We start from the raw sequence: 26,214 nt of genomic DNA on the forward strand, positions 1-26,214 counted from the left end.
TGTTTTTAGACTCAGCTATTACACATTATATTTTACTTTAAGTTATATTACATTTCCTTTATATTTAAAATGTTAGTATGAGTATGAAAACCAATGCTTTCTATAGGTGCTGGCTGAATAGATTAAAATCTAGTGCTCTTCAGTTCTGCTCACCCTGGATGTTAACACAATAACACAAAGTTGTTGCATGGCTTTAATCTCCTACTGGTATCCAACATGTGCACTGGATAAAATATTGAGATTTAACATCCATTTAATGGTCAATATGTTCAGTACTGTTTCTCTGTATTAATAAATATTTTTAATGTTAAGATATTCAAATGTTAAAAAATTGGGGCATTTTAGTAGCATTTTGATCATAGTGTAACTTTTTTTGCTAACATTAGGAACACAGTTCAGTAATTGTCTTTTCTCTGGACACCTTATCTGTGTTTTTTCAGATGACTGGGTAGGTTCAGCCTTTGTTAATGGTGCCACCTAAAATGAACTCTGACCTTTCCAAAGATTACTCATCCTTTCAGAGGCCTAATGTTAATAGTCATGTTAATCGCGGCATGAATTGCTCATGACAAATCCCATCCCATCACTCTCTGCAGGGCCTGGTCTGCAAGCTGGATGCTGGAGTGTTGTGCTCTCTGATAGGTAGCAGGAGATGTTCATTTAAACCCCAGGCTCCCGTCACTTCAGTTAGTCATCACATGCATAGTTTGTGGTGTGTGTGTGTGTGTGTGTGTGTGTGTGTGTGTGTGTGTGTGTGTGTGTGTGTGTGTGCGTGCGTGCGTGCGTGTGTGTGCACGAAACAAATGGAGATTAAACCAATAGAGTATGGATTTTATCATCCTTGTGTCACTGGGATAAATACGCTGTTGTCTGAGATTTTTTAAATTCCAGTTAGGATAACCTTTGACAATGTGACAACCTGGGAGATGTAATGTATTGGTGGATTTTTTTTTCTCTTGTGCAACAATGTCTCACCTTCAGCACGCAGGCTAAAAACGGACTATCAGTAACACAACTGCCCCATAGCCCACATCGCAACTGCTGCGTAATCTTTTAATTGTTCAAGACACTTAAAATATTATAGCAATCACACTTATTACTTCAGTACAAACATTTTTCTCATCTGCTCAAATCTTTTAAAACCTCACATATTGCATCTTTTCATCTTTGTTTAAAGGCTGAACTAGGCCCTTTATAGGCTAACAGACTGGTGAAAGAAACAACACTGGAACAGGCTTCCTAGCATCTCGTTAGCTGTAACTGTGTCAAAGTGTTGAGGATGTAGAAGTTGTCAGTAATGTCAATTTACCTACATATTACATCTGAATTGCATAGAGTTACTAATATAAAAATTGTTCTGAAGAATGTTTCTGTTTTATTGCAGAGCTATGGAGTACTGTCAGAGACTATGTGATGACGGTATGCCATTATCTGTATGTTTAACTATTAACAGCACCTAAAGGTTGGTGGACATGGCTTCCCAACTGTGCAGTATGGTTTGGGGGGAGGGTCATATTTCTGTCTGTGTGGTAAGTCCTCTGAAGTGAGGCACAGTGAGCCCGAGGACAACCTTCACATCTGTCAAACATATCATTGCTCTCTTTGATCAAGACACTTTTGCATGGACTTAAAATGCATTCTCGTTGTGTGGAAGGCCAGGGACGTTTTTACACTCTAACCATTCTCTGTGCGGTTTTGTCTCACATGCACGAAAAACACTGCTTAAGGATTTATATATGACATTTATAATCAGTATGATGTCTCTTTAAGCTGAAATCTGGAAAAACTTTTGTCCCCCCCATTTCAGTTATGATCACATCAAACTGAGGGTCAGGGTAGGTTGAAAGTGTTATGATTTTATGACTCTTATTACACAATATTCTGAATACTGTTAGTTCACAGTAAGTTACCTTTTTAAAAAAAAGATTAAATGATGCTTGTATATGGGATGTATCTTAGAAATACACAGATGTATTACTCAACATGAGGACACGAGTCCTTGGTGCAGGTGCCAGTAAACATTACAAAGCAGCTAATAAAAACGATCTAACTAATAGATGTACTAATGTGCTGCATATGATGTATTGATCTGCACAACAAAGAAGGAGTCAGAGAGCAGATCTCACACTCATAGTTTCTTTTAGAGCCTCAGGCAGACATGTTATAGCCCAAATGTTCTGATCACACCCAGTCGATAAGTATCCATTAAGGGCAGATAGGCTGCCCCATGGACCCCTGGCCTCAGCTAGCCATACAAACACAGATTTAACCCTACATCCTATGTCACTACCGAGCCACATCCATTAAGCCAGTATCAGTTTCCTCTCGCCCATGTTATTGATTTTTCTATTAATATTCTTGCCAGGCAATGTACATTGGTCTGAAAACATGAAATCTTTGATGAACTGAGCAGATTGCTGTCACAAGTGTAATGGGACTCCTCTCTGGTCAAATGTCAGCTCAATCCTCTTGGTCTATGAATCATCTAGGTTCCATGTTGGCATTCAAGGCAGATGGGTCTTAAAGGTTATGCAGGTCTAAACAGCACACAGCTTTTGAAAGGCAAGAGGTCACGCCTTTTCATTTTGCCTGTCCAAATGGTTAGTTATATGTAATCATCACTGAGACAGATATCACACCAATGGATGTGTTAGTTTCCATTATCGCTTCTAAGTTGTATATATATGTTTATTCACATGTTTGCCATCAATAATTAAATGGGGGGTTTTTTAGAGTTTTGAGGCCCACCACAGACAATCACTGATGACGCATACTTAGTGTTAAATATGGTCAACAGTATTGAGAGATAAGGTTTGGGGGGCTTTCGATATTTTAATATTTTTCCACTATCTTGGGAGTCCTGAGCTTTCCTGAAACCTATAATTTTTCGTTATTCTCTATTCTATGTATACTCTATATTCAATATATTTTTAAGTCCGATATATCCACAACTAACTAAGTAAATATGTAAAACTATATTATTAGCCACAGCAACTTTCTGATGGATAATTATCATTTATTATCAAACGTAGATTTATGAAGGTGCTTTAACCATCACTAAACACATTTTAAACATAAATGTCTTATAAACTGGCCCATTAATTTAAATAAATCCACTAGGGTGCAACCAGGTAATGGCCTGTCACATTAAGCATGCCATACCCCCAGAAGACTGCAAATCTAAAAGCCATATGGCTTACCACAGTTCTTCTTTGGTTTCCAGTTTTAAAGAATGGAATGTTGTTTGTATTGTAAACTTCTGTGTCACTGAGTCTCTTGCTAAACCCGAATAACCTCCTTGAACTACTTTTTCATGGTGGATAATAAAACGCTGCCACTCGTAATATTTTCTTTTGTTGCTCTGGCAGTTTTGAATGAAATTGATTGTGAATCACAATGGAGTGATTTCCATTTTGCATTTTATTCCACATTCTGTCTTGGTTCACTCCACAACCACTAACACATCACACATTTCCTCTTAAATTTGCATGTGATTGAAAAATCAGCATAAAAGGATGTCATCAGTTGTGCTAAAAAGGAAAAGCCTTTTTAATTTATTTCATGTTAAACGGAAATATATGCAGTATTTGGACTGTATTTTAGTGTGAGCTAGAATACACTGTCATGGGTATGTATGTATGTATGGCTAATACGCATTAAGCCAGTTATTATTTAGTACTCAATTTTAGCTTACTACTTTATATATTAGACTACTTTATATATTAGACTACGTTATATATTAGACTACGTTATATATTAGACTACTTTATATATGATACATTTCTGTGATGACAGTAAAGGCTATTAGTAGAACTTGCATGCTAGGTGATATAAATTTCTAGATGGTGTTTTAAAATGAGAGAAAAGAGACTTAACCAGAAGATGGATTTATATAAAGAGACACAGGGAGACCATAATGCAAATCAGGGAGCGTGTGATTTTTTAAAAAGAAATTACATTTGAGATAAAGGGTATGTGTGGGGCTATGAAAATCCTTTTGAAGTGGCTGTAGAGTCTCGTTGAATTACTGAAGGTTTTCTTTAGTTTTTGCCGAAAGCTTTTTTACAGTGCTGTCTGTAAGCACGATGTCCATCTTTCTGTAAGCATTCAGCTTACTACAAAGGACATCATAAGTGGACAAAGCTGTATGTTTTTTAACTGAGACTGGAACAAAGTGTCCACCACGGTCTGATTTTGCAAAGAATTGCTGGGAATTACCACGGTTATCTGTACTTTATAAAAGTTGCGTCATCCTTATTTAATGCCTACAATTCAATATTTGTAATGTATATAATTGGAAAAGAAAAGGCGTTTTGTATGGAAATCTAATATTGTTTGAAACAAAAATATAAAATAAACTAAAACATGATCTGGAATGTACATTAGATGTGGGCAAGACCCTCCATCTCCATCCTAAGCGTTTATGTTCTTTTGTTTCTTCTGCCTGCATCTTCAGGATTTCAGCGGAAGATCTCACACAGACGCTGTAGGATCTACTTTTGGGGTTCAAGCTGGCTGAAATCCCTGGAAATCCAACTTACTATCATACAGTATCAACTTAGCATAGCATGGGGGGTATGGATGTGTCCCTTCCAGTCATTCCTGCTCATACTGCTCATATAATGTGTGAGGCTGGGTGGTGTGATCAGTGTGAAGCCTTTAATTGATTTTCCTGAAGCTAAAGCAAAGCTCCAGACTGCAAGGTGGCATTACAGCAGACGCCGAGAAGGTCGTTTATATCTTGAGGCTCTAGAGCATAGTGAGATAGCATAGGGTGGCTCCTACAACCACCAACACCCATCAGCAGCAGAGCCAGGAATTCCCAGGAATTCTGACAGCGACAGCATAACCCCCAACACAAACCTCAATTAAAATTAACCCCCCCCCACCAACACCACATACATACATACATGCATACATACACAGACAATTAGCACATCAAAAATGTTAATAGGGATAAGAGAGAATGCCACATTTCAGACTTCTCTGAAAGTATTACACTTAGGTAGAAAAATAAATGGAAATCATTAATATTCTATTTTCATATAATCTCATTAACTTAGATACATTTAGCTGGACATTCATCTTATAAAATGATACATTGTGATAACCCCTTTATGCCCAAAACTATTGTAATCAGATAACTTCCAGTGTATTGTGGTACAAGTGACAGTGGGTCTGTGAAGGTGAGCATTCCTGGTGTAATGCACCAGCCATTATCGCACTGTTATCCAAACCCTGCTGAGCACCTAGTACTGCATCTAGAATTAAAAAGCCTGAATTTGAACAAATCTAATACAGGCTCAGCTAGACAGGAGCAGTAGTGTGACAGCTTTTTAGGCTAAGGCAGGGAGACTCAATAGGACTTGTTCATATTTGTTCACAATTTCTGACCAGGTGATGATATATTTAGATGTCTTAAGCTCCTGTTTTTGAGTTTAAGATGATTTTTATGGATTCAGTAGATTTTGTTGTCATTATTATGGTCATTTACCATCTACCAGTATCTGCAGAAAAAGTACAGTAATTAGGCCAATTCTGTAATGCATTTGAACGCATGAGAGAAAATGTGATTGAATAAAAATATTTTTTTCATAATGTGGCCATAGTGTGGTACTACTGTTCATCCACATACCTCACTTTTAAAGAATTTACCTTCATTAGCATTTTGTTGACAAGCAATTAGTATACATATGGCCAAATGCATCTTCAGAGCAGTAAAGAGGGCGGCAACTTAGTGGTTAAGGTACTTGACTAGTTCAAGCCACGCCACCAAGCTGTCGTTGCTAGGCCACCGAGCAAAGCATTGAAATCTCCATTGCTCGAGTCGTATTCAGTCATAATTGTAAGTTGCGTTAGATAAAAGTGTCGGCTAAATGCCATAAAATGTTTGCATCACTCTTTGTATGGATACATCTTTTTAAATATATTATTCTAAGTCTAAAACATAAAAAGGGGATATACTAAGAAAGGAAAGACACCGGCTCCTATTGTGAAACGCATTAACAGTGATATAGGCTTTTTAAAATGGCATAAAAACTGCATTGGTCAGATATTTTTTCTTATCAGTTTTGTTAATTGCTGTAATGAATGGAATAATAATTTGTATTTCAGATCCCTTAAAGGGGAATGGCACAAATCAAGCTGAATTTAGGCTCCTCTTACCAACTACTTTAGACGATGTGAAATTATAAGCACCAGTAGCATTGCTGAAAGCACTCATCCGTTTGAACAAATTAGCGACCTGTACGGTAGTAACAGAAATTAATCATATTTTTCGCTCTAATTTTTAGTGGACATTCAGTTATGAACACTGGCAAACATCATAACATTTTAAGAGTCATTATTTGTATTGTATAAATAAGTACAATTAATATGTTTTTATGTTGTAATCTGCTTTAATTTATACATAATCACAGATAGCAATAAGAGAGAAATGCAGTAGAAACTGTGAAACTCGACCGTGTTTTTGTAACAAGGAATTTATAACAGTGGCGTTAATTATGACAGAAATATCCAGTTTACCATTAGCTACGTGAGATGGGTATCTCTTATCAACGCAAATATTTTTTTATTTAAAACATTTTTAAAAACAAACAAACAAACAAACGAACGAACAAACAACTAGTTCCTCAAAGACTACGTAAGCACAGGCTAACAGCATTCACGTTCTTAATTTGCTGTGAAGAGGACAGAGAGGCTCCGCTAGAAAAGTATAAACGGGACCGGAAAGTTTCGTTAACGTGTCCATCAAGGCCCTTGGGATGGTTTCTCCTCGACCTTAACACAGTCTCGACACACACACACACACACACGCGCGCGCGCGCGCGGTTTCAATCGGTTCTCCTACAAATACACAAACCTGCAAAGTTACCCATTATATCGGTTCACTTTGATGTTATTTATTGTAAATACTTCTACTACTTATTTCCACATCATTTAAATTAAGAATGCATAGAGAAATTAATGTTCTCTTGCAAATGTCCGTAAGGTCATTAAGTCTGTCAATTAGCAGTCCGTGGGTCTTGGATTATAGTCAGGTAATTGCAGAACTAGTAGACTCATCGATTCAATTTAAGACCTGTAAGGTAAATGGACTACAAATTGACAAAACTTTCAAAGACATTTCAGTCGGAAAACAACAGCTAGGCACTGGGATTTTATTGTATTATAACAGAGCTTTATATGTTGCTTTAACATTGTGACAAGTGAAAAATACGTGATAGAGCTTCCCCTATATTGAAAGAAAAAATGATATTGTTAAAGATTTACATGTTTACATATTGCATAGGAAAACAGCCATTTTATTTGTTCGCATTATTTGTGCAACTAACCGTAGGCTGCAACTTTCCAGAGCAGTGATTCCACATATCTGAACGTAGGCCTACTGATGGGCTGTGCTTCCAGGGCAAAACAGTCTGAAAGATGCTACAGGAATTCATGCACCTCCATCAAAAAGGCTGAAATATTTTCTGGCGTTGGAAAGGTACAGGTAAGGAGTGCTTCCTTGGCACATAACCGGGACAGGCATTGGTAAAAGACATCCTCCCAAAATATTACTCCCAACGCTTTCTTTGTATAGATTTGGTAATTTCATCATTTTTGCCGCGTCGGAGAAATGTTCGACAGAGCATTGCGCTTCAAAGTCTGTGGATAACTGCCGTTTTAATTTATTCCGGCGGTTCTGAAACCAAATTTTGACTTGCGTCTCTGTTAGTTGTAAAGAATGAGCAAGGCACGCTCGCTCGGCACTGCTAAGATATCGTTTAACGTCGAATGTAGATTCCAACTGAAAGATTTGCCTCTTGGAGAAGATTGTGCGCGATTTCTTTTTCGCGGCTGGTTTGCTCTTCTGGTTTTGTGGCTGATGGATGCGGTTGTCCCCGTTTGCAGCGTCACGTTTTGGATACGTTTCGGGCACTCCCTGGGCTGCGTCGTTGTCAGAGGCGATGCTCTGAAAGCTGACATATTCTTTGGTATATCTGTGCGCTGGGGAAAAAAAGCCCCAAAAACCTCTAGTTATTATAGATTATTTTTTAAAATACCGGGACGCAAGGAGAACATCTAAGAACATTTTAAGGACCCCAACATTTCCGCAATCGTGTAAAAGTTAAGCCTGAGTGCATTCAAATATTTAGTCTGTTTAGACTAAAGAGGTCTGCACCTGTTACCTGTTTCCTTGGAGGTTGACAACTCAGGGCCATATTTCCGGGCTTCGTACGATGAACAACTGCTTTCAGGTTCGAGCTGCGAATCTGTGCGGTTTGCATCAAATTCCTTTTTAAGAATGCTATCAATTGTGAATTTCACCGTGGCTGGTTGGCATACCATGTCTTCCTTGCTCATAGTTTCCGACTACAACATTCGTTCTTTTCTCCAAGATGGGTAGCTGTTGCGCAAACACTGGTGAGCTTGGAGAACCCGCGCACCATAATTGAACTTTCAGCGTTTCTCTAGCTCGCAGACTGTCTCATCTTGAACCGGAAGCCTGTGCTCTCGATTATGCAGCTTTTGATTGGTGCTACTGGAAAGTATGACGCCAAATAACTACGAAGGCACACCGTTCCTGCTGTATTTAAAGGGCCATGGACTGAGTTCATACGCAGTTCGAGACACAGCAAATGCATTGGTCATGGCCTTAGGCCTAAAGACCTCTCATCAGTGAATGCTAAGTTCGAACAAATTTTCATAAAAACATAGTTCATTTTATGCAGTATTGTGCAAATTGCTACAAACTGCAGGTGTCCAGTCTTCTTAGATTGACCTTTATGAGACATTTAAGATTTAGTGACTTATTTTTCCTGGAGTCATCCATGCATGTGTTCCATTTTCTTCAGTCTTTAGGTAATTGTGAAACGACTTTCATATCCATATCCTTAAGTAAAGTAACATTTAGTCTACTGGTTTAAAGTGGATCAATTCATAACTGAATGAAGAACAAGAATAGATACAATAATATACCTATTTGACCAGTAATTTCATTTTTATTTCTTTTGTTGGCGCAGCTGTGGTCCTTTAGATTTTATTTTATTTTGTATTTTATTTATGTAATCTTACTGATTTAGCCTAAATGAATGCCTATATATACTTACACATTAGTCTACATATCACACTCTTTATATTCAACATTTGATCAGGGACTGCAGCAATCAGCAAGGCCAACAGTTCTAAATAACTACATAAACACAAAATTCACAAGCTCTGGCCTAAAAACGTTAAGCAAGAACATGGATTACATTTTATTTGTTGCACCATATTTGCACATCTAAACAATTTATTTTCAGAAGTTGTAGCCTATCGAAAGTAGATCGTGGAAGCATTCCGAAATATGCTTTCTCTACACATAGAGCATTAAATGACTTAGAAAGTTACATGGTGAATGAAAACCTTGGAAAACTGTGACAAGAAAAGCATATAAAATGTGACCGTATCCATGTTCCGTTGCAAATGTAGTTAAGAAGCACAAAAGAATTCAGAATCACTAAGTACAGAATCACAATGGGAGGCAAAGACATAAATGATAGCCATGTTTATTTAGAAGAAAACGTTATTGCTGTTTGCTAATCGAATGTAAGTTCATCGGTGTTCAAAATATCCCAAAGACTAAGCCTGACTGAGAATATTCCCCAAACCCGTGAAGGCAGGGGTCTTACATGATGAAGGTTTCAAACCCTGTGGAGCTACAGCCACTGTTTCGAATGTTTTTGAGCTTTTTCCAGAAGAGAGGATAGTGATAGCTCACCTGACTACATTCTTGGTCCTTTTCTCCAATGGTCCTGAGACCAAAGTGGCTTCTTCTTGGGACCTAAACTTTTGATCACAATAGTATCTCTAAATAAAACTGAAAGGCTTTCTGGGGAATCACTGGGGCCAAAATTATAAAGAAGAAAATGTTGCAACATCAACAAATGTTACAACATCGCAATAGTCTGTTGCTATTTTTTATTACCCTATTTATAGAGTGAAAGTCCACGCCTTTGCCATGAACTTAGAAACTCACCTGGATACTCCGGCTTTATTCCTTATAGTAACATTTAGATCTCGCTGTCAAGCCTTTTCAGTCCGCAATATGATAATCTTTTTTTTTTTAATCCCAAATTCCTTAAAAACAGGCATTGCAACATGTAACATATTCTCATTCTGTTAACGCGCGCCCTGGAGAACGCCACCGAGCTGTTTCTCAGACATTCCCACGGATGGGATAGTGGTCTTATTCCTTGTCCGACACTGCCCCCTACTGATCATTCTCCATTGCATTAGACCAAGCGAAAATTGAGATTAACCATCCACTTTAGCAGAAACACTTTTAATCTACTGAAAATGTATTTTCTGCTGTAGTTGGTGAACTGAAAACTTGACTCACTGGACTAGGGTCACACTGCATTGGAGGTTTTGCTGAAAACTTCAGTAAACGCAGATATTTTACAGGCCCACGGACCTCTTTGAATAACAGGTCTCTGTTGATCTCACTATGTACACAAAGCATGTGATGATGGCCAAGAAAAAGATCGCTTTTCGCCAGTTAGACAGGATAATGACACTTCCCACACAAAGGCAGTAAAGCTTACAACAAACCATGTGAGGTGAGACAGGATGGGAGTACAGCAAAAAAAATGCTTCTCAAAACTGGCGCCTCCTGCACATCCTTCATCTAACGGTTGGATCAAAACTCCACTCAAAGATGAAGCTTGGCAGTGGTGTCTCAAGCTAAGGGAGAATGTAGATCAGATGTGTGCATGCAGGAGCCATTCCGACCAAGTAGCAGGTCTTAAAGGGGATCTGTTATGCTTATTTTCAGTGTATATACCTTTATTTTGGGGCTTTACTAGAATAAACTTATATGCTTCCGTGTTCCAAATGTAAAATGTATGCTATTTTTCTGAGATGACTTGGTCCCCTGACATTTTAACATTTCTCCTCAGTGCATGCCTGCTCCAGATCCTGGTTCCTACAGGGTCAAGTTCAGCCAGGCTTTTTTGACATGCCTTTTCTGGACAGACAATTCTCTTTCATGAAGGTTTCCTAATGTTTTATAATGACTGATGTATTGGCATCCAGGTTTTTGGTCAAAACTGGGTGAAATACAAACTTTCATTAATTAAAAAAAGGATTTTTCCCAGAGCAGATAAACTGTAAGACCTTTTCATAACAAAAATGTATTTAATTTTTTCAGCAAATGGCCCAGTGCATGAGGCAGTGGTAAAAACTGTTCTCTTACGGTGTGCCATGTGCTGGTAACCTCTGGCACCAGGTTCTGTTAAATTGAGCAGTGAAGACTTGCTGTCGAATAATATTAGTTTTATTTATGTATTATTTTGGATCCTTGTTTTCTGTTGTTTGGTAATTGTCTCTAGATCAAGAGGACAATTATGGGCCGGTATGTGGGAGCCAAAGCAGGTTAGGAATGTACGAATTGTACTGTTATCCTTGTCTGTATTGTGGTAATGCCATAAATAGTACAAGTACATAAATTATCACCAACAAATAATATTCACATAGATGGCACAAGTTTAATTTGTTTATGAAGTCATGCTATTATTTTTAGCTCTCAGTTCTGGGTGGATTGTGCAGTTTTAGTTTTGTTTGGTATTTCAGGGAAGACAGTGGCCCTGGGAGTAACAAAGTTACTGTGTCGTGTTTCAAATTAGGAATAATTTAGTTTTTAGAATTTTCCTTGAGATGTGATTTGTTACTAACCTGGAATAAACACATTTATTGCTTGTAGTTTTTACAACGACTCCTGTGGAAGTTTTTAATCCAGTCTACTACAGATTACCACACAAATTGGCAACTTCACATCTGTAATTCTATCAGATTTGTTAGTCATTTCTGTTTTATTGGATTTACAAACCTAAAAAGTCATTTCATTAGAGAGCATAATTTTGTCACAGGCATGCTGTACATGGATAATTCTGACGAGTCCAACTCTCCGAGCATCGCTGTCAGCTGTGTGTTAGGCATTTTATGGCCTTGTTAAAGTGGAATATAAAGGATCGTCTTCATGGCCTTTCTGGCCACATACTTCTGTGGAGCAGCTACACACACAATGAGATGCAGTGTGACCAGTGGTTGTATGTAGGGCATTGTACATGATCGACCAGTTTTGGCAGGACCTTTAAAGAATGGTCAAAGCAATTGAAAACCTGCTGCACATTGCATGACGCGACTGTAAAACAGAAATGTAAACAAACATTCTCATGTCATCCCTTATTAATGAAAGTTATGCTGTTCTAACCATTGCCAGTCTCCCCTAACCTATGCTCCATCCCACCAACTCTTGAAAAGACCCCTCATTGTAGAATTGAAGGGGAGTGAGAGCACTACATGGTTGGAGAGTTCTTTGTTTTTACAACTGTTTGTAACTTTCGCTGTGTACCACCTAGCCTCCCCCCTAGACTGAGTTTTCTTTTCCCTTGTAATGCTGGCTGCTGTTGTATATAGTGCATCTGTAATGGTGCTCAAACCCAGGACAGATAGGTGATGACACCAACTCTGCTGCGTGAGCTACCACGTTTTAATGGTGATAGCCCCGTGTGCAAAACACTTAGATCTTAGAACAGGTAAATCAAGAGAAATGAAAAACCAACGGTAGGGAGTTGAACCCCAACCGCTTTGCTGCGAGATGAACGAGCCCCCGCTAGACTGCGGCAGCCATAAAACTATCTGCACATTTATCGCACTTCAAATGAAAAGAGGACGACAAAACTGAAGGAAAAACTAATCACCACACCGAGCGTGGAAAAGGGGCGAAAACAAAGGACTCCACAGGAACAATGGCAGCCTCGATGCACTGTGGAAAACCAACTCCTAAACTTCCCAACCAAAAACAGAGAGGAACTTTAATGGCTAAGGGAATCCATGAGAGAGAGAGAGAGCGACTCGAGAAGGAAAACACAAACACCCCCGCAGAGCAGAAGAGAGGTGTAGCACAAGGGCTCACCCAAAGTTACCGGGTAGGAGCTTGGCTCAAAACTTTAGCAAAGCCCCAGCACTGAGGGACTGGGTCACTGGGCTTATATAGACCTAGCCCAGCTGTTGTGCATCAAGCCTGATCGGTAGTGTGCCTGACTCGAAGCCTCCCCCTGGTGGCCGGAGGGGGTCTCGGCCTGGTGCCAACCCTTACAGTACAGAATCTTTCTTTCAGTTTTGTGTACTGGTGGTAGGGCGTGGCTGCTGTTTTTCTTGGGTCACTGTTTTTGTGTTAGGAAGTTAGTGTAGTTCTATATTTGTTTCTTTCTCTGGATAGAGCTACACTGTGTTTTTATTACTATATATCTTATTTATTGTGTACAACACCAGCATAAATTGAATCTCTGTGGTTCCTTGGGGTTTTCTTTTTTTCCCCACATACATTTGTTAGCCGTTCACCTCACTCCTCGTTGCGTAGACGAAACATCTTAAATAAGGGCCACAGTAACTTTAAATGTAATACACTTCTACTGACGTTTCTTAGCAGACTTTGTCTCATCAGACATGGTTCTGAACCCCAAACTTTTCCGTCTGTTCTTTGTGCCGGGGAGGCACTGGAGAATGGCACCCCCTCCCCCCGAAAAAAAAAAATGCAAGAACGCCCAGTGAAAAGGCAAAATTCTTCGGAGTGTAGTTTACGCACCAGGCTGATCGACGTTTAGACGCAGGGAGAGCAAAAAATGTCAGGTATGTGTTCAGCTTTAGACGTCTGATAATGCAAGGTCCTTTTCGAAAACCGCAATTCGTCGCATAATCACAAATTGCATTAGATTTATGTTCTCATATGCAACCGAAATTCGGACTGTTATGTAATTCAAACAATTTTGCAACTTTTTAAAACAAACTAATTATAATGTCTACTGTTATTCAGAATCGGACCGCGGCTCGCTGGAATATTTTGTTCATGCATGGAGATGATAGTAAAGTATGAACTTAACGAACGGTATATAGAAAGAAGCAGGAACATCGAGATATGCATTTATGGATCTACATGGCGTTTAATTTGAAACAGCATATCTACAGTCACTTTTGCCAGGGACTCTCAGCAAAATAAACATTCTCTCAAAAGTAAAGCTCATTTTCGTAGCCACTCGACTGATGTTTAACATTTAATGCTAGCTGTATGAAACAGTACAGTATATAATACTACGTGCTTATGTTATAAATGGAGCAGTGTAATTGTTTCACGTTTTACTTAGGATAACTTATACTTAAGAATTTTATTGGGGGGGGGGCAGTATTTCTACGTGCCTGGTACACTGGTGACTGCCAACTTATTGGCTTTGGTTTTGTTTCACAGAAGAAGGTGAGGTGGAGATTATTGACTCTGGTGTTCAGAATGCTGGTCCCCCAAACCAAACCTCCATGACTGAAACAGGAGCCCTAGTGGAGGTCGCCTTTCAGAGAGACCCCCATCAAAAAAACAAGTACCTGGAGGCAGAACCTAAAGCTTTAGGGGTTTGTAGTTGAAACCTATCACATTTAGACCTACTTTTAATGTTCTTGTCTCTTTCATAATATATATGTTATGTCATTTCCCAAAGTTAACACAGATTATGCTGGCTCTCTTTATCATGAGTGTCAGATTTACATCCTTGGGTGTTGTAGAAGTATTTGGGGATTGGCTATCACACCTCATCTTTGGGAACCTGGCTTTATTTGTAAGTATTAGCAGTTTAAAATCTATTTTCTTATAATTAAATCTTTATCTAATCTGATCTAATCTTATCCAGAATCTAATTATGATACAGTTGGTTATTTTTTTAATGCAGTATCTGATATCTGATTTCTAGTGTGTATTTGTTTTCAATCCTGCAGGGCTTAATAGCTGGTGGTGTGGCAGTAGGTGCTCAGAACCTGCATCTTCCTACAGTAAGCAAGGAAGCACTGACACACCACCTGGACATCTTGCCCAATAGCTGCCGTTATTCAGAATACATTCACAGCTCATACACGATTATGTCATAGCAATGTTTTAAAAGTGTGTGTCTCTGTCTGTGTGCATGCCTGTTTTGTCTCCTCACAGCTGAAGGCCTGTTTGGCAGTGCAGGTTGTGATGTGTGTAGTGTCAGTGTTCTGCTTTATGGATGCCACAGGCATTCTGCTGTGGAACATTTGCTGGAACGACAGCAGAAATACGACTTTGGCTGATCCTATGTGTTACAGACTCAAGGTAATATAGCTTTTTGTGCCAGTGCAGTGTTTACATCCAGTCCCTCTATTACAGCAGCAACTACAGAACACAGCCTTACACAAAACATCACGCCACTTGTTCACGGGACATGTTTTCAAAATGGCAGATTATCAAAATACTACACTACATCAAATTTGACATAGTTTCAGACAGATTGTAGGACTACACTAGGTACCTTCATTTAATTCTGTTTTTCCACAGGACACGTATGACCACATCGTGGGAGTAGAAATGCTGGCACATACAGCTCAGATTGCTCTCTCAGCCACCTTGGCTGCGTTCTGCTGCAAAGTCATTCAGTGCTGCTCCCCACGGACCAGCGTGGTAAGAACCCAGTAAAAGTTCACGTGCAATTCCAGACTTCTCAGCAGTTTAAGATCAGTGGTGACGCTTCTTAACTTTGCTGTGTTATGTTCCTTCTTTCAGCCTGTCATTGCTGTGAATACAGCCCGTGGTCCTCAGTAACAGCTGTAAGCTCTTTAATACAATTCTATAATATGTTTAATTTGTTGAATTAATTTAATTAATCGAACTGATAACATGTCATGCATCTCATACATATACATATTGTATACATATGCTAACAAAGTGTATACTGAATCTGTAACATTAATGTAACTAAAAATGTAATGCCCTTTTTTGGATAGTGTTTAATATCGTGACTGTACTATTCTTACATTTGTATGACATAACTTAAATGTTTATAAACATAGCCTAAATGAAATAAATATAGTTGTAGATTTATGTGGCTTAACGGGGAAAAAAAGCTAAATGTGACAAACTATGAACTATGGGTAACGCTTTTTTGGGGGGCAGGAGGGGGTTAATTCCAGCAATGAAATTAATTAAAGGCACATTCTTTCACTTACCACAAAAACAGCATAACTGTTTACAGTTAATTCTAATAAATTTTGTATAATAGCAATTCATAATTTTATCAGATATGGAGTTGAGATATACCTGCTACAGACAGCATTAGAAAAAGGGCAGCTGATATGTCTAAAATGGAGGATCTGAGGTAGCAGGTTTTTCTCTCTCTTTTTTCTAAAATAAAATCTTATTCATGTATTCATAAACATAACTAGCTACAAGTCTAGCCAAATAGGCTCCATCCACATGTCATACAAAATAAACAAAGTTAAATATAAATGTAAGTTTTTATTATGAAATTTAGGAATAGTTCTTATGATTTGAGCTCAAATATATATTAAGCAGACCTAGGTTTCATGTTATCTTTTTAAAAAAGTACACAGAGAAAATTCAGGCCCAGAGTGTGTTTACGTTACGTTCAAATGTGAAATTTATAGGATGCAAACGTACTGGGTGTTGAGGAGCTTGAGAGATGGTATTTTTGGAGATGCTGGAGGATAAGGCACTAATGGTCTAGCTAGAGAAACTTGGAAACAGACTTGCACCACAATATTTTATGTACCCTTTTCCCATACCTCTACAGTGTGATTATGCCCAATCTGCAACAGTGCAAATAAAAAAAAATCTAACAATTGTAAAATTATAACAGATTATGCACATTTATATAAAAGTCCATCTTAGTTCAGAACTAAACCACAGTAAATATTAGCTGGCCGCTAATATAGTATTGAAGCATTAAATGTAATCAGTAAAACAAGCTATATCCATAAACTGAATTACATCATCAAGTTCAATATCACACATTATATGGTGACTTCTTTATAAGGGTGTCTACATAGGATAGTCTAGTACTCTATGTTGCTATACATCTATATTACAATGTAGTTATAGTTCCACTGAACTACAGTTCTTGGCAGAAGCCAATAACAAAGTAAATATTGTGTCACACTGTTGTAAGTAGTTATGTATTAAGAGGGATAATGAACAGCCATTTGCACTATGGATCTACCCTGCTTTAGGACAATTGGACAATAAACAGTGATAACTTTTTTAACCTGCATGTTCCATAATCCACACAGAATTTACATTTGCATCAGGAGTTTATCATTCATGGGCCAGAAGCACTTATTTTTAAAGACTTCTAGGGCTATCGAGGGCACACGAAGCCTCTAGTTGTATAAAAATGGTACGTTCTGGTCGGAAACATGAAGTGCACTACAAATCATTTTTCAGCTATTGGGGAAACAACAGCCTGCGCAGAGCTTTTCTGAACCACATTTAGCAAAATCCAAGAATTTAGGCGAGGTGGCCTTGTGTGACCTCTCCCTGTGACCATGTTTTGCGCTTAACAGAAGAAATTGGAGCGGAGTTTACTAACCCCGACGTCACTATGTTGTGCACTTGCCATTTTGTAGGTCATAATTGCTGGGAGTTTGGCAATAACTGTAAAGAACATTCACCTTCCTACAGTAAGTATTCAAGGGGAGGTGAGATATGGCGTGACCCAAATGCCTCAAGTGAGTAGCAAGAAAGCCATCACCTTACAATGCTTTTCTGCCTTCTCTGTGATGGAGCTATAGCAGGCACTGCTCTTGGAGATCTAGCATACCTAATCAGTCAGAATCTTCTGAATAGGATGTGTTAGATAAGGAATGTAAACTATGCTGCCAGGCAGAAACATCTTTGGGGATTCCAGAGTTGTGGTAGAAAAATTCACAGATGTTATGATTGTAGTTAGACCATGGCATTCTTATACATCTCCCAATAGATAAGACTAGGGATTTCAAAACATTCTTTAGAAATAACTGCTTCGTCCTAATGCAGGTACTCCAAAGGATTTTCTAGACCCCGTTATGTTTTCTGGACCTAAAAAAACGCCACAAAAGCCCCAAATAACCCTGTGTTCCTTTGTGCGGTTTGCTGCCAGATGAAAGCCTGTATAGGAGTGCAGGTGATGCTATCTTCAGTGTGAGAACCTACATGAAATCACATGTGAAACATTAAATGTGAGAAGCCATAAGGCATTATGGCCCAGTACCTTCAGCTTTGGAGTTTGAGAGCCTAGCCCCATGCCCTTTCATTTAAACTTCTCATTTCATGTTTATCTATAGACTTTATCGATCCTTTCTTGTCAGTGGAAGTACTGAAGGGGACGAGCCTCTCGCTGCCACCTTAGCTGCATTCCACTGCAAGGTCATTTATGGCTGCTCATACCGCGTTAAGAATAACATGACAGCATACTATGAAATACTGTCTTGGGATTTAAATATATGAATATTCATGGTATGTATGCGAAGGATGCTTTGATATGGTAGGTATGCTAAGGGAACCTGTGATCACTGTGAACCCATTCACACCTCCTCTGTGATAGACAAATACCAGAACAGCACTCGGGACCATTTTCATGAAGTATGGCCATGCTATTAACTGGCTATGAATTTATGGCTGTCATATAGTAAAAAGTTCCATATAATGTTGAATTATAAATATTACCTAGCCAACTACTCATTATTGCTGAAGCTAAGGAATAAAGACTTAATTTAATGAAATTCTGCAGAAATGGATGAGAGACAGTGGGAGAAGTTGAATTGGATGCCAGACAGCAAGTAGACATTACTATATTGCCTGTCACAATTTTTTGTTTTTTCCAAGGATTGTCATTTAGATGACCTAAACATGCTTATTTGGCTTTAGGTAGGAAAATACATGTATCAAATGAATTGCTGCATTCTCCATAATCAATACTACTTTTAAAAAACTATAGTTCTATAGCTTGTGTTACTGGAGTCATTGTTCCCGCTATATAACGTGTATGTAAGCAAAAACTACAGAGAGCTAATACTGCAATACAACTCTTGTCATGCCATCATTCACGCATCAGCTCACAAAAGCAATCCTCTGGTAATGCACAGCTGGGACAGAGAAAGTTGTAGCTCCCTTTTGCCCATCTTTTTTTCTTAAGAAGGTGTTCTTAAGACATGAAGGGACAGGACACAATGTCCACTTTGACTTCAGCTGGAACCTCGACATTGTGTAAAGAATTTATTCTTACTGCAGCTAAGAAAGACTTGCTTCTGTTTACTTCTACTGCTGTTTATTTTTTACATTTTAATTAATCAGTGGAAAAATTAAGATTACAAAACTCTGAAAATAAATACATAAAACACCGAAAACAGTGGTGCTAAATATAAGCTTATTTTATTGGCCGACAAATATTCCTATTTTAATGACTTAATATACAAAATAAATATATTTTGATGTTTAGGAAAGTTAATCAGAACAGAATTTGTGATTTTGTTGCCAGAAACAACTGTTCCGTAAGCAAATAAATACAAATTAATTCATTTTTTTTAAATACTACACATTAACTACTGGGGATATTTCAGCTGGATTTGGCTCAACCTAAAGCACTGTTTTGCTCAGAGGAATAAATTAACATGGTGCAGCTGACACTGATTAACAGGTTGGCACACACCCAAACCAATTTCTAGAATACCCCTCTTGTATTATCCACATACAAGTCCAAGGTTTAGCATCTCATATACCATAATGATCTCAATTAGGTCATCCGGGCATGATCTGGTACTGCTTAAGCACTTCTGTCCTGTGATGTGGGATTCACATGGTCCTTGAACATGATTTAATCAGTCTAAAAACAGGGATGCATCCAGACAGTTCACAGAAAGCCCTTTCATTTCCAGACAGCCTATAAAAAAAAACCCAAAACACCCTTCTGATTTGTTCGTGTGGCGAGTTGGTCCTCAGGCTCTGGTTTCTTTTTTGTTATTTTGTTCAGTTCAACTCTGTAACTCATCGGCCCAGTGGCTCTGTGTGAATAACAATTTTAAGAAAATTAGAGTTGCGATACAGCTAGCCAAACATCTTGTTAAATGCTACTCTTACGTTATGGTGAAGTGCAACTACACAGCATCACTAAAAGGTTGGGTTATACTTCTGTGAAGATCCATGTAAAGGGAATAGTTGGGGTGAGCGCAACATGCAGAAGCTTGCGCACACCACAAATCTCAACTGTGTGTTGTGCAAATCCACATAGCTGTGAGTCACATATGCTAGTGTTGGTCACTGGTCAAGAGACCCAAAACTGTACTCGACCCAAACTAACACAAAAAACATAACGGAGCAGTTTTAGGATTGGCTGTCAGAAGTAGTACGGCATTACAAGCATGTATATGACTAGTCCTCAACATATTACAAGAATAATGAAAATAGCATTAACTGGATAGGTATAGCACAAACCTAAGGCAGAGGTCTGGATATTTGTATAAAAAGGCAAATGCAAGAAAAAAATTCACATCTGTTAAGACCAAGAAGGAAGACCCTGGACTAGGAGCAAAGAAAGTTCCAGTATTTTTTTTCTTCTGCAATATTTCACTCTGTACAGAGATACCACTGAGCATGAGCCCTTCTTCTTTGTTGCTTGTTTACACATTCTGGTTTGGATGCTGCCCCTAGTGCGCATGTTCATGTTATGTTAAAGCATATAAACCATTGCAGAAGTATAAACCAGCCTTAATGTTGAAGATACCAATTGTATGTTACGCTATGATAAATTAATGAACTACACTAAATACAAGATAGTCTTGCAGCTGGCAGGTAACTTACCTGCGGAGAACGTGATGTAATTTCTTCTAGATCACCATAACAACCATTTCTGTGGCGAATCAAATTACCCCACAGCACTGAGTTATGGCACCCAGGACACACCCCCTCCACAGGAAGTAGGTGCGAGGGCTCTGACTTCAGGAAATGTTTAGCCAAGCAAATCAGATGAGACACCATCTTACAAGAAGGATGGAAGCAAGACAGTCTATCTGAAGCCTGGGTTAAAAAAAACAAAACAAAACAAACAACACAACATTTTATGCTCTAAACAATAACATGTCAGTGACACAACTCATAACATCAATATCTTTAAACCTGTCAGGGAAAAACACCTTTTCACAGATGCACCCGATAAACAAGCGACTATCTCCAAGCTTTGGTCTTAAAAAAAGACACAGGCTTGTACGCAAGTGTTGCAACGGCACCCAGGAGTAAACGTACCTCCACAATCTCTCCACATAGTAGACACTGATCCACCTGGCTCTCCTCTCGCTCCGTGCCCTCCTGCTGCTGGTTCTTCTTAGCGCGGACGCAGCCGAAGGTCAGAGGGATGTGCAGGGGTGGCTGGAGCCCGGGTTCAAAGTCCAGCCAGTACTCCTGCCTGAGCCAACGCACCGTTAGGGGGAGACGGCTCCACGGCGCCACCCGCAGCATGCTGGAGACAACACGCCAGTGGAAGTGCAGGCCGGACTCCTTGCGAGCACGCCGAGCCACGTGGGAGAGCCGGCGGGAGACGTGCGGGTGCTGCCACGCCCACTCAAACTGCGGGAGAAATGGGAACGCAAGAAGAGAGGCGAGACATTAGATCAAAAGCAGGACCCCCCCCCCGTTTCCCTTTCACGTAACAGTCGTGAGCTGTGGGGTGAAGTTGGAAAACATGACGCCCAAACCCTATAAACCGTCAATTCTTCGTAGTGCTCATTACTTCCACTCACATCAGGGTTTCCTCCGGGGTCCTCGAGTTCCCGCAATCAAAAAACATGGAGCTTAAGTAAATTGGCTACCCCCAAAAAAATAGTCCTGGATGAAGTTCTAGGAGGAGAATGCATGTGGTGCAAAACAAATGCATGTAAAAAAAAATAATTAATTTAAAAAAAAAAAGATACCCATGGTCTTCTCTTAGACAAGAGACGATTGTGAAAACTTTAGTGTCAACTCACACCTACCCTCAGAGCCGCGATATCAGTTGGAAATCCATGGATGATGAGCACCATCTCCCTATAACGATTATCAGAACAGAATTTAATCGCAGAGTTATCAACAAGATATTAACGCATTAACAGGACGTTGTTCCGTCCCTGGTTAACACACGGACAGGTGTAATCGCTGCAGTGGCGCCGGATCGTTTGATCACGCCACTAGATCGTACCACGGCCCTCTGCCACTGGTCCTCTTGGCTCCCCCTCCGCGTCGGCCGGCGTTGTGCTGACATATTCGCCGTTGTGGGTTCACAGTGAAGCCGATGTAGATGCGACCTTTGTGTTTGGGGTTGGTACAGTACAGCATGTACACCCCAAAGAACCGCTCCACCTCCACAACCATCGTAATAGTCCCTGCCTAACTAACTCTAGCTAGCCAGATATAATAAATCCGCTGGCCTGCCCATTGCACCTGGTTAAAAAATGGGTAAATGTTTACTAAAATTCATTAACTGCTGGCGGGTATCGCGTTTACGGATTCGTGAAAGTTCTTCTGTCTCTCCTACTTGTCGGTAACGTTAGATATCGCCTGTCAAACATCAATAAATAACATTTTTAAATAAAATAAATAATACGCACATCTCCCAGGTAAAAAGTAAAATACAATATAGGTTCGAGCGTTTGAAGAATCGCTTGAAGTTTGCTGACTTAATTCAGTTTTGTGCTTTTTTTTTTACGTTAGGCAAATAATTAGGACGCTATATTTCTGTACCATATGGACGTGACCCCTGTTACTGATTGGCCCATTTGACGCGTTAGAGGCGTGTCTTGGTTTTGCCCCGCCCCTTTTCTTCTCCGGTAGTGAAGAACGTTAAACCGCTTGTTTTTCAGAGACATGGCAGTTACAGCGGATCACATTCGTGAAAAATTGATCACCGAAATCGGTGCTGTACACGTGGTATGTATAATGAACAGCTGAATACCGTTTTAAGACATTGTCATGTGCATGACGGTTCATGGATCCACAGTCACGTCCACATAATGACTATTATACAGTACTGCATGTGTGCTGGCTGGCTTGGCTGGGGATTTACACATGTGCAATTTACCAATCCTTGTCTCTGTCTTAGGACGTAGAGGACACATCTCCAAACAGATGTGCTGCAAGTTTTAAGGTCCTTGTTGTTTCTCCTCAATTTGAAGGAAAGCCCCTGTTGCAAAGGCACCGGTGAGATGATGCTTGACACTGCTGAGGACAGCATTGATTTAAGGAGAGCACAGGGGTGTAGAGTGGAGCATTGATCTAAAGACGCTAGAGAAAATGTGGGATGTGGCACATTCAGTAGGTGAAATCACCAAGATGTTCAGACAGAATTCCAGCATTCTGGAATAATGTGGTGTGGGCCACAGGGTAGGCAGATAAAGCTGGAAAGGAATACTGGCTTCAACATTTTTCATGATAGTTATGTAATTTGTAGTTTTCCTGTTGCTCTTATTTTGTTAAATTTGTCTTTAGCCTATGGACACATTGGCCTAGAGCACTGTTACTGGGATCTGTTTTAAAAAATAAAGTAGCAGTTTTTATAATTTAACAGGAATAGAAGCACTTGTGGAAATATCTCTTGAGAAAATATCCATTGTCTGCTCACGTGTCTAAGTTAATAGAAAGTAGCTTATTAAATAATAATGTGAAGGGCTAAAAGGCATAAGATGGCAATACGTTATGCTCACATGTGGAAGAATATTGTATGAAGAAAGAGTGGAGATAAAAAGGCAATTTATGAACAGAAGATTGGCAGATGAAATGAAAATGCTTGTTTGTTGAAGGACATTTGTTTTTGATTGTTTAGGCTTGTGAATAGCTGCCTGGCTAACGAGCTGAAAGAGATCCATGCCTTCGAGCAGAAGACCTTGACACCAGAGCAGTGGGAAAAGCAGAAACATCAGTGACGCGCACGCACACACACATAGTATTCACAATGTGATATATGCCCTTTTATGTTTTATTAATCCAGCATTTATTTTTATTTTCATTATACAGCCTTATACAGACAGTTTAGGTTACTTGGAAAAACACTCCTTCAATGTAGTTAAATGGAAATATGATATTAATGACAATAAAGAAATGTTTCATTCCCTTATCAGAGTGCCAGTGTAACTATTTTTACTTTATTCCTCTTGATGGGGAAGCCTGGTAAAATGGAGAACACTTCTGCTGTATTTAAAACACAAAATGTTTTAAGAGGGGGAAACAAAACACAACAGAGACATGCAAATGCTGCCCAGCCAGGAGATGCAAAGAGACCAAGTAGCATAAGCAAGTATGCATGTGAGTCACTGACATTTCTTGAGCTGGCAAATGACAAATCATGCAAAGCAACTGAAATAAACAGTGCCAGGTGACCTGTGCTTATAATCTGTTTAGAGTTTTAAATGGTAAAAGTCCAACATTGTTGTGTTTGCCATCTGTTGCTACTAAAGGTTTTTGGCAAATGAGAGGGTGTAGCTCCCAGGCCTCAAGGCGCAAAGATATCAGTATTAGCAGCATGCCTCCAACCAGGTGATGCACTATATATATATATATATATATATATATATATATATACACACACACACACACACACACACACACGCACACACACAAAATATAAACAATATTCTACTCCCATGTTTTTTTTAGTTACAAATATTTGAAGTTTGGCACTCTGAGCTAAATTTCATCACTTTTGAGTTCTTTGTATGCGTATTCTAAGCCTCGCCAATTGCCTATTGGGTTGGAATTTGTACTGAATGTCCAAGGAACCCTAAGGATAATTTACAACATGTATTCATGTAAATATTTGTTGCTGAATGTTTTACAATAAGCAAATGAATAAACAAAAATCATATTTACCCAAAGAAATCTAATTTTCAAAAATTGATATCGCAACTAGTTTTCACTTTTGTACAACCACATTTTGTGTCTGTATAGGATTCATATAGTTCTATCACTTCTAGAATTGATTTGGTACTGCAAAAAAAGTGCCACGGATCTTGTAAAATATTGGTTCAGAGGTGAAAACCCCACTTTTTAAGATATTAACTCTATTTTCCCCAAGAAGGATTATTCCGTTGTCCTTAAAAAATTTTATGGGAAAGCAACAATATAAATTATCAATATATAAAAGAATTAAAGACATTTATTAATTGTCTGACTAATTGTCTGTTAAAGAATTTAGCCATCGATGGGGAGAAGAGAAAACATTAGGGAAACAAATAGATTTAAGCAATGATAAATGATAATGATAAATGCATGTTGGTTCAGTTTAAATTGTTAGCAATGTTTAAATGTTTAAATCAAGTATCTTTACTTGATTGTTTTACTCTTTGTCAATGACCGAATTGGATAAGGCAGAGATATTAATTCAATCATAAAACAAAACAAAATAGATTAAATCGGGGAGTATTTTCAAAAGAGAATATTATGTCTTCGTTCAGAGGAATCAGTGTTCTTTGATCCGGGATCCTTAATAGGCAAGTTTCTCATGTCTAGCCCTACGTAAGCCTTGCTAAGGTAATGTGAACCAGTTTGGGGCAAACTTCGTGACTGACTGTTGTAGGAAATCAAAATGCCATGATTGGACTGAATATTGCATCATTTATGTAACTTGTAAATATTTTATGTTTCATCCATTCCATTTTTTTTGTAAATAATCGTTGATAAAAGGGCTCCCGATAGAATCATTGGGATTAATAATCTCTTCCTCATGCATCGTCACTGGAGAGCAACCATGTATTATCGTTCCTTTGTTGAACCATCAATGTCTAGGAGAAAGCCTTGGGTTACCATGCATAGATAGTGATGCTCAACTACAAATAGAAACTGCCGCTCACAGGCTACACAACTTCATAACAGCTGTAGCCAGTACTCCTTTGACAAAGAGATGGAAAGAGAGACAAGTGCTTTTGTTCAGTAAAGGTTGAAAAGATGTTTAAAAATGCACAGTGTACCTTATATTGTCTGCAGCAAGGCCTTAGTCCAAAATTAATGTCCAGCCAAACAGATTAAATGAAGAAATGGAATACTTTGGAATGTCTGAGGTGATGCCTTGATCTGAAGCTAACTGAAATAGTTTGAATAAAGTAAACAAGCATAAAAATAATTAAGATCAAAATATAAATAAGCTAATTTAAAAAGATACATTTTCAATCATTTCTTAAAACTGCCTAGAGTGGGAGCCTTTCTTGTATGTTCAGGCAGAAAAATCTCAGTTATTATTACTCCATGTGCCTTAATATTTACAGCACAAACAGAAAGTGTAGACAAAGTGTTTCGGCAATATTAAATGGTTATATTATCATTTGTATCTAAAAGTGCATATGTGGGGCTATGCACTGGGAAAGAAATGCATTAAGTGATGTGGAGTAATATGACATTTG

General features: G+C 38.8%; 3 protein-coding genes across 4 annotated transcripts; 2 read left to right on the top strand and 1 right to left on the bottom strand.

Moving 5' to 3' along the window:
* Positions 1–13,209: 13,209 nt before the first annotated feature.
* LOC113577338 (uncharacterized) lies at positions 13,210–19,117 on the top strand. 2 transcript variants are annotated; one of them, XM_035519766.2, is made up of 8 exons: positions 13,210–13,656; positions 14,270–14,427; positions 14,514–14,630; positions 14,788–14,841; positions 14,996–15,142; positions 15,365–15,487; positions 15,590–15,633; positions 17,449–19,117. In XM_035519766.2, exons 1-7 carry the CDS (start codon positions 13,650–13,652, stop codon positions 15,626–15,628), a joined length of 645 nt encoding a protein of 214 aa, XP_035375659.2. In that variant the 5' UTR covers positions 13,210–13,649; the 3' UTR covers positions 15,629–15,633; positions 17,449–19,117. The 2 variants fall into 2 exon arrangements, with proteins under 2 accessions (XP_035375659.2, XP_035375658.2); XM_035519765.2 differs by lacking the exon at positions 17,449–19,117 and having other exon boundaries at positions 13,213–13,656; positions 15,590–15,907.
* Positions 19,118–19,204: 87 nt separating this feature from the next.
* slx1b (SLX1 homolog B, structure-specific endonuclease subunit) lies at positions 19,205–22,445 on the bottom strand. Its single transcript, XM_027009925.3, has 5 exons — positions 22,026–22,445; positions 21,823–21,874; positions 21,098–21,418; positions 20,657–20,872; positions 19,205–19,860 (listed from the first exon to the last, which is right to left on the bottom strand). The coding sequence occupies exons 1-5, from the start codon at positions 22,196–22,198 to the stop codon at positions 19,831–19,833; spliced, it is 792 nt and encodes a 263-aa protein (XP_026865726.2). The 5' UTR covers positions 22,199–22,445; the 3' UTR covers positions 19,205–19,830.
* Positions 22,446–22,596: 151 nt separating this feature from the next.
* zgc:112271 (bolA-like protein 2) lies at positions 22,597–23,936 on the top strand. Its single transcript, XM_027009929.3, has 3 exons — positions 22,597–22,753; positions 22,926–23,023; positions 23,646–23,936. The coding sequence occupies exons 1-3, from the start codon at positions 22,691–22,693 to the stop codon at positions 23,743–23,745; spliced, it is 261 nt and encodes an 86-aa protein (XP_026865730.1). The 5' UTR covers positions 22,597–22,690; the 3' UTR covers positions 23,746–23,936.
* The last annotated feature ends 2,278 nt before the right edge of the window (positions 23,937–26,214 follow it).

The sequence above is a fragment of the Electrophorus electricus genome, chromosome 13, assembly GCF_041902795.1.
Source record: "Electrophorus electricus isolate QZ-2024a chromosome 13, ASM4190279v1, whole genome shotgun sequence".
In the NCBI taxonomy this organism is placed as follows: domain Eukaryota; kingdom Metazoa; phylum Chordata; class Actinopteri; order Gymnotiformes; family Gymnotidae; genus Electrophorus; species Electrophorus electricus.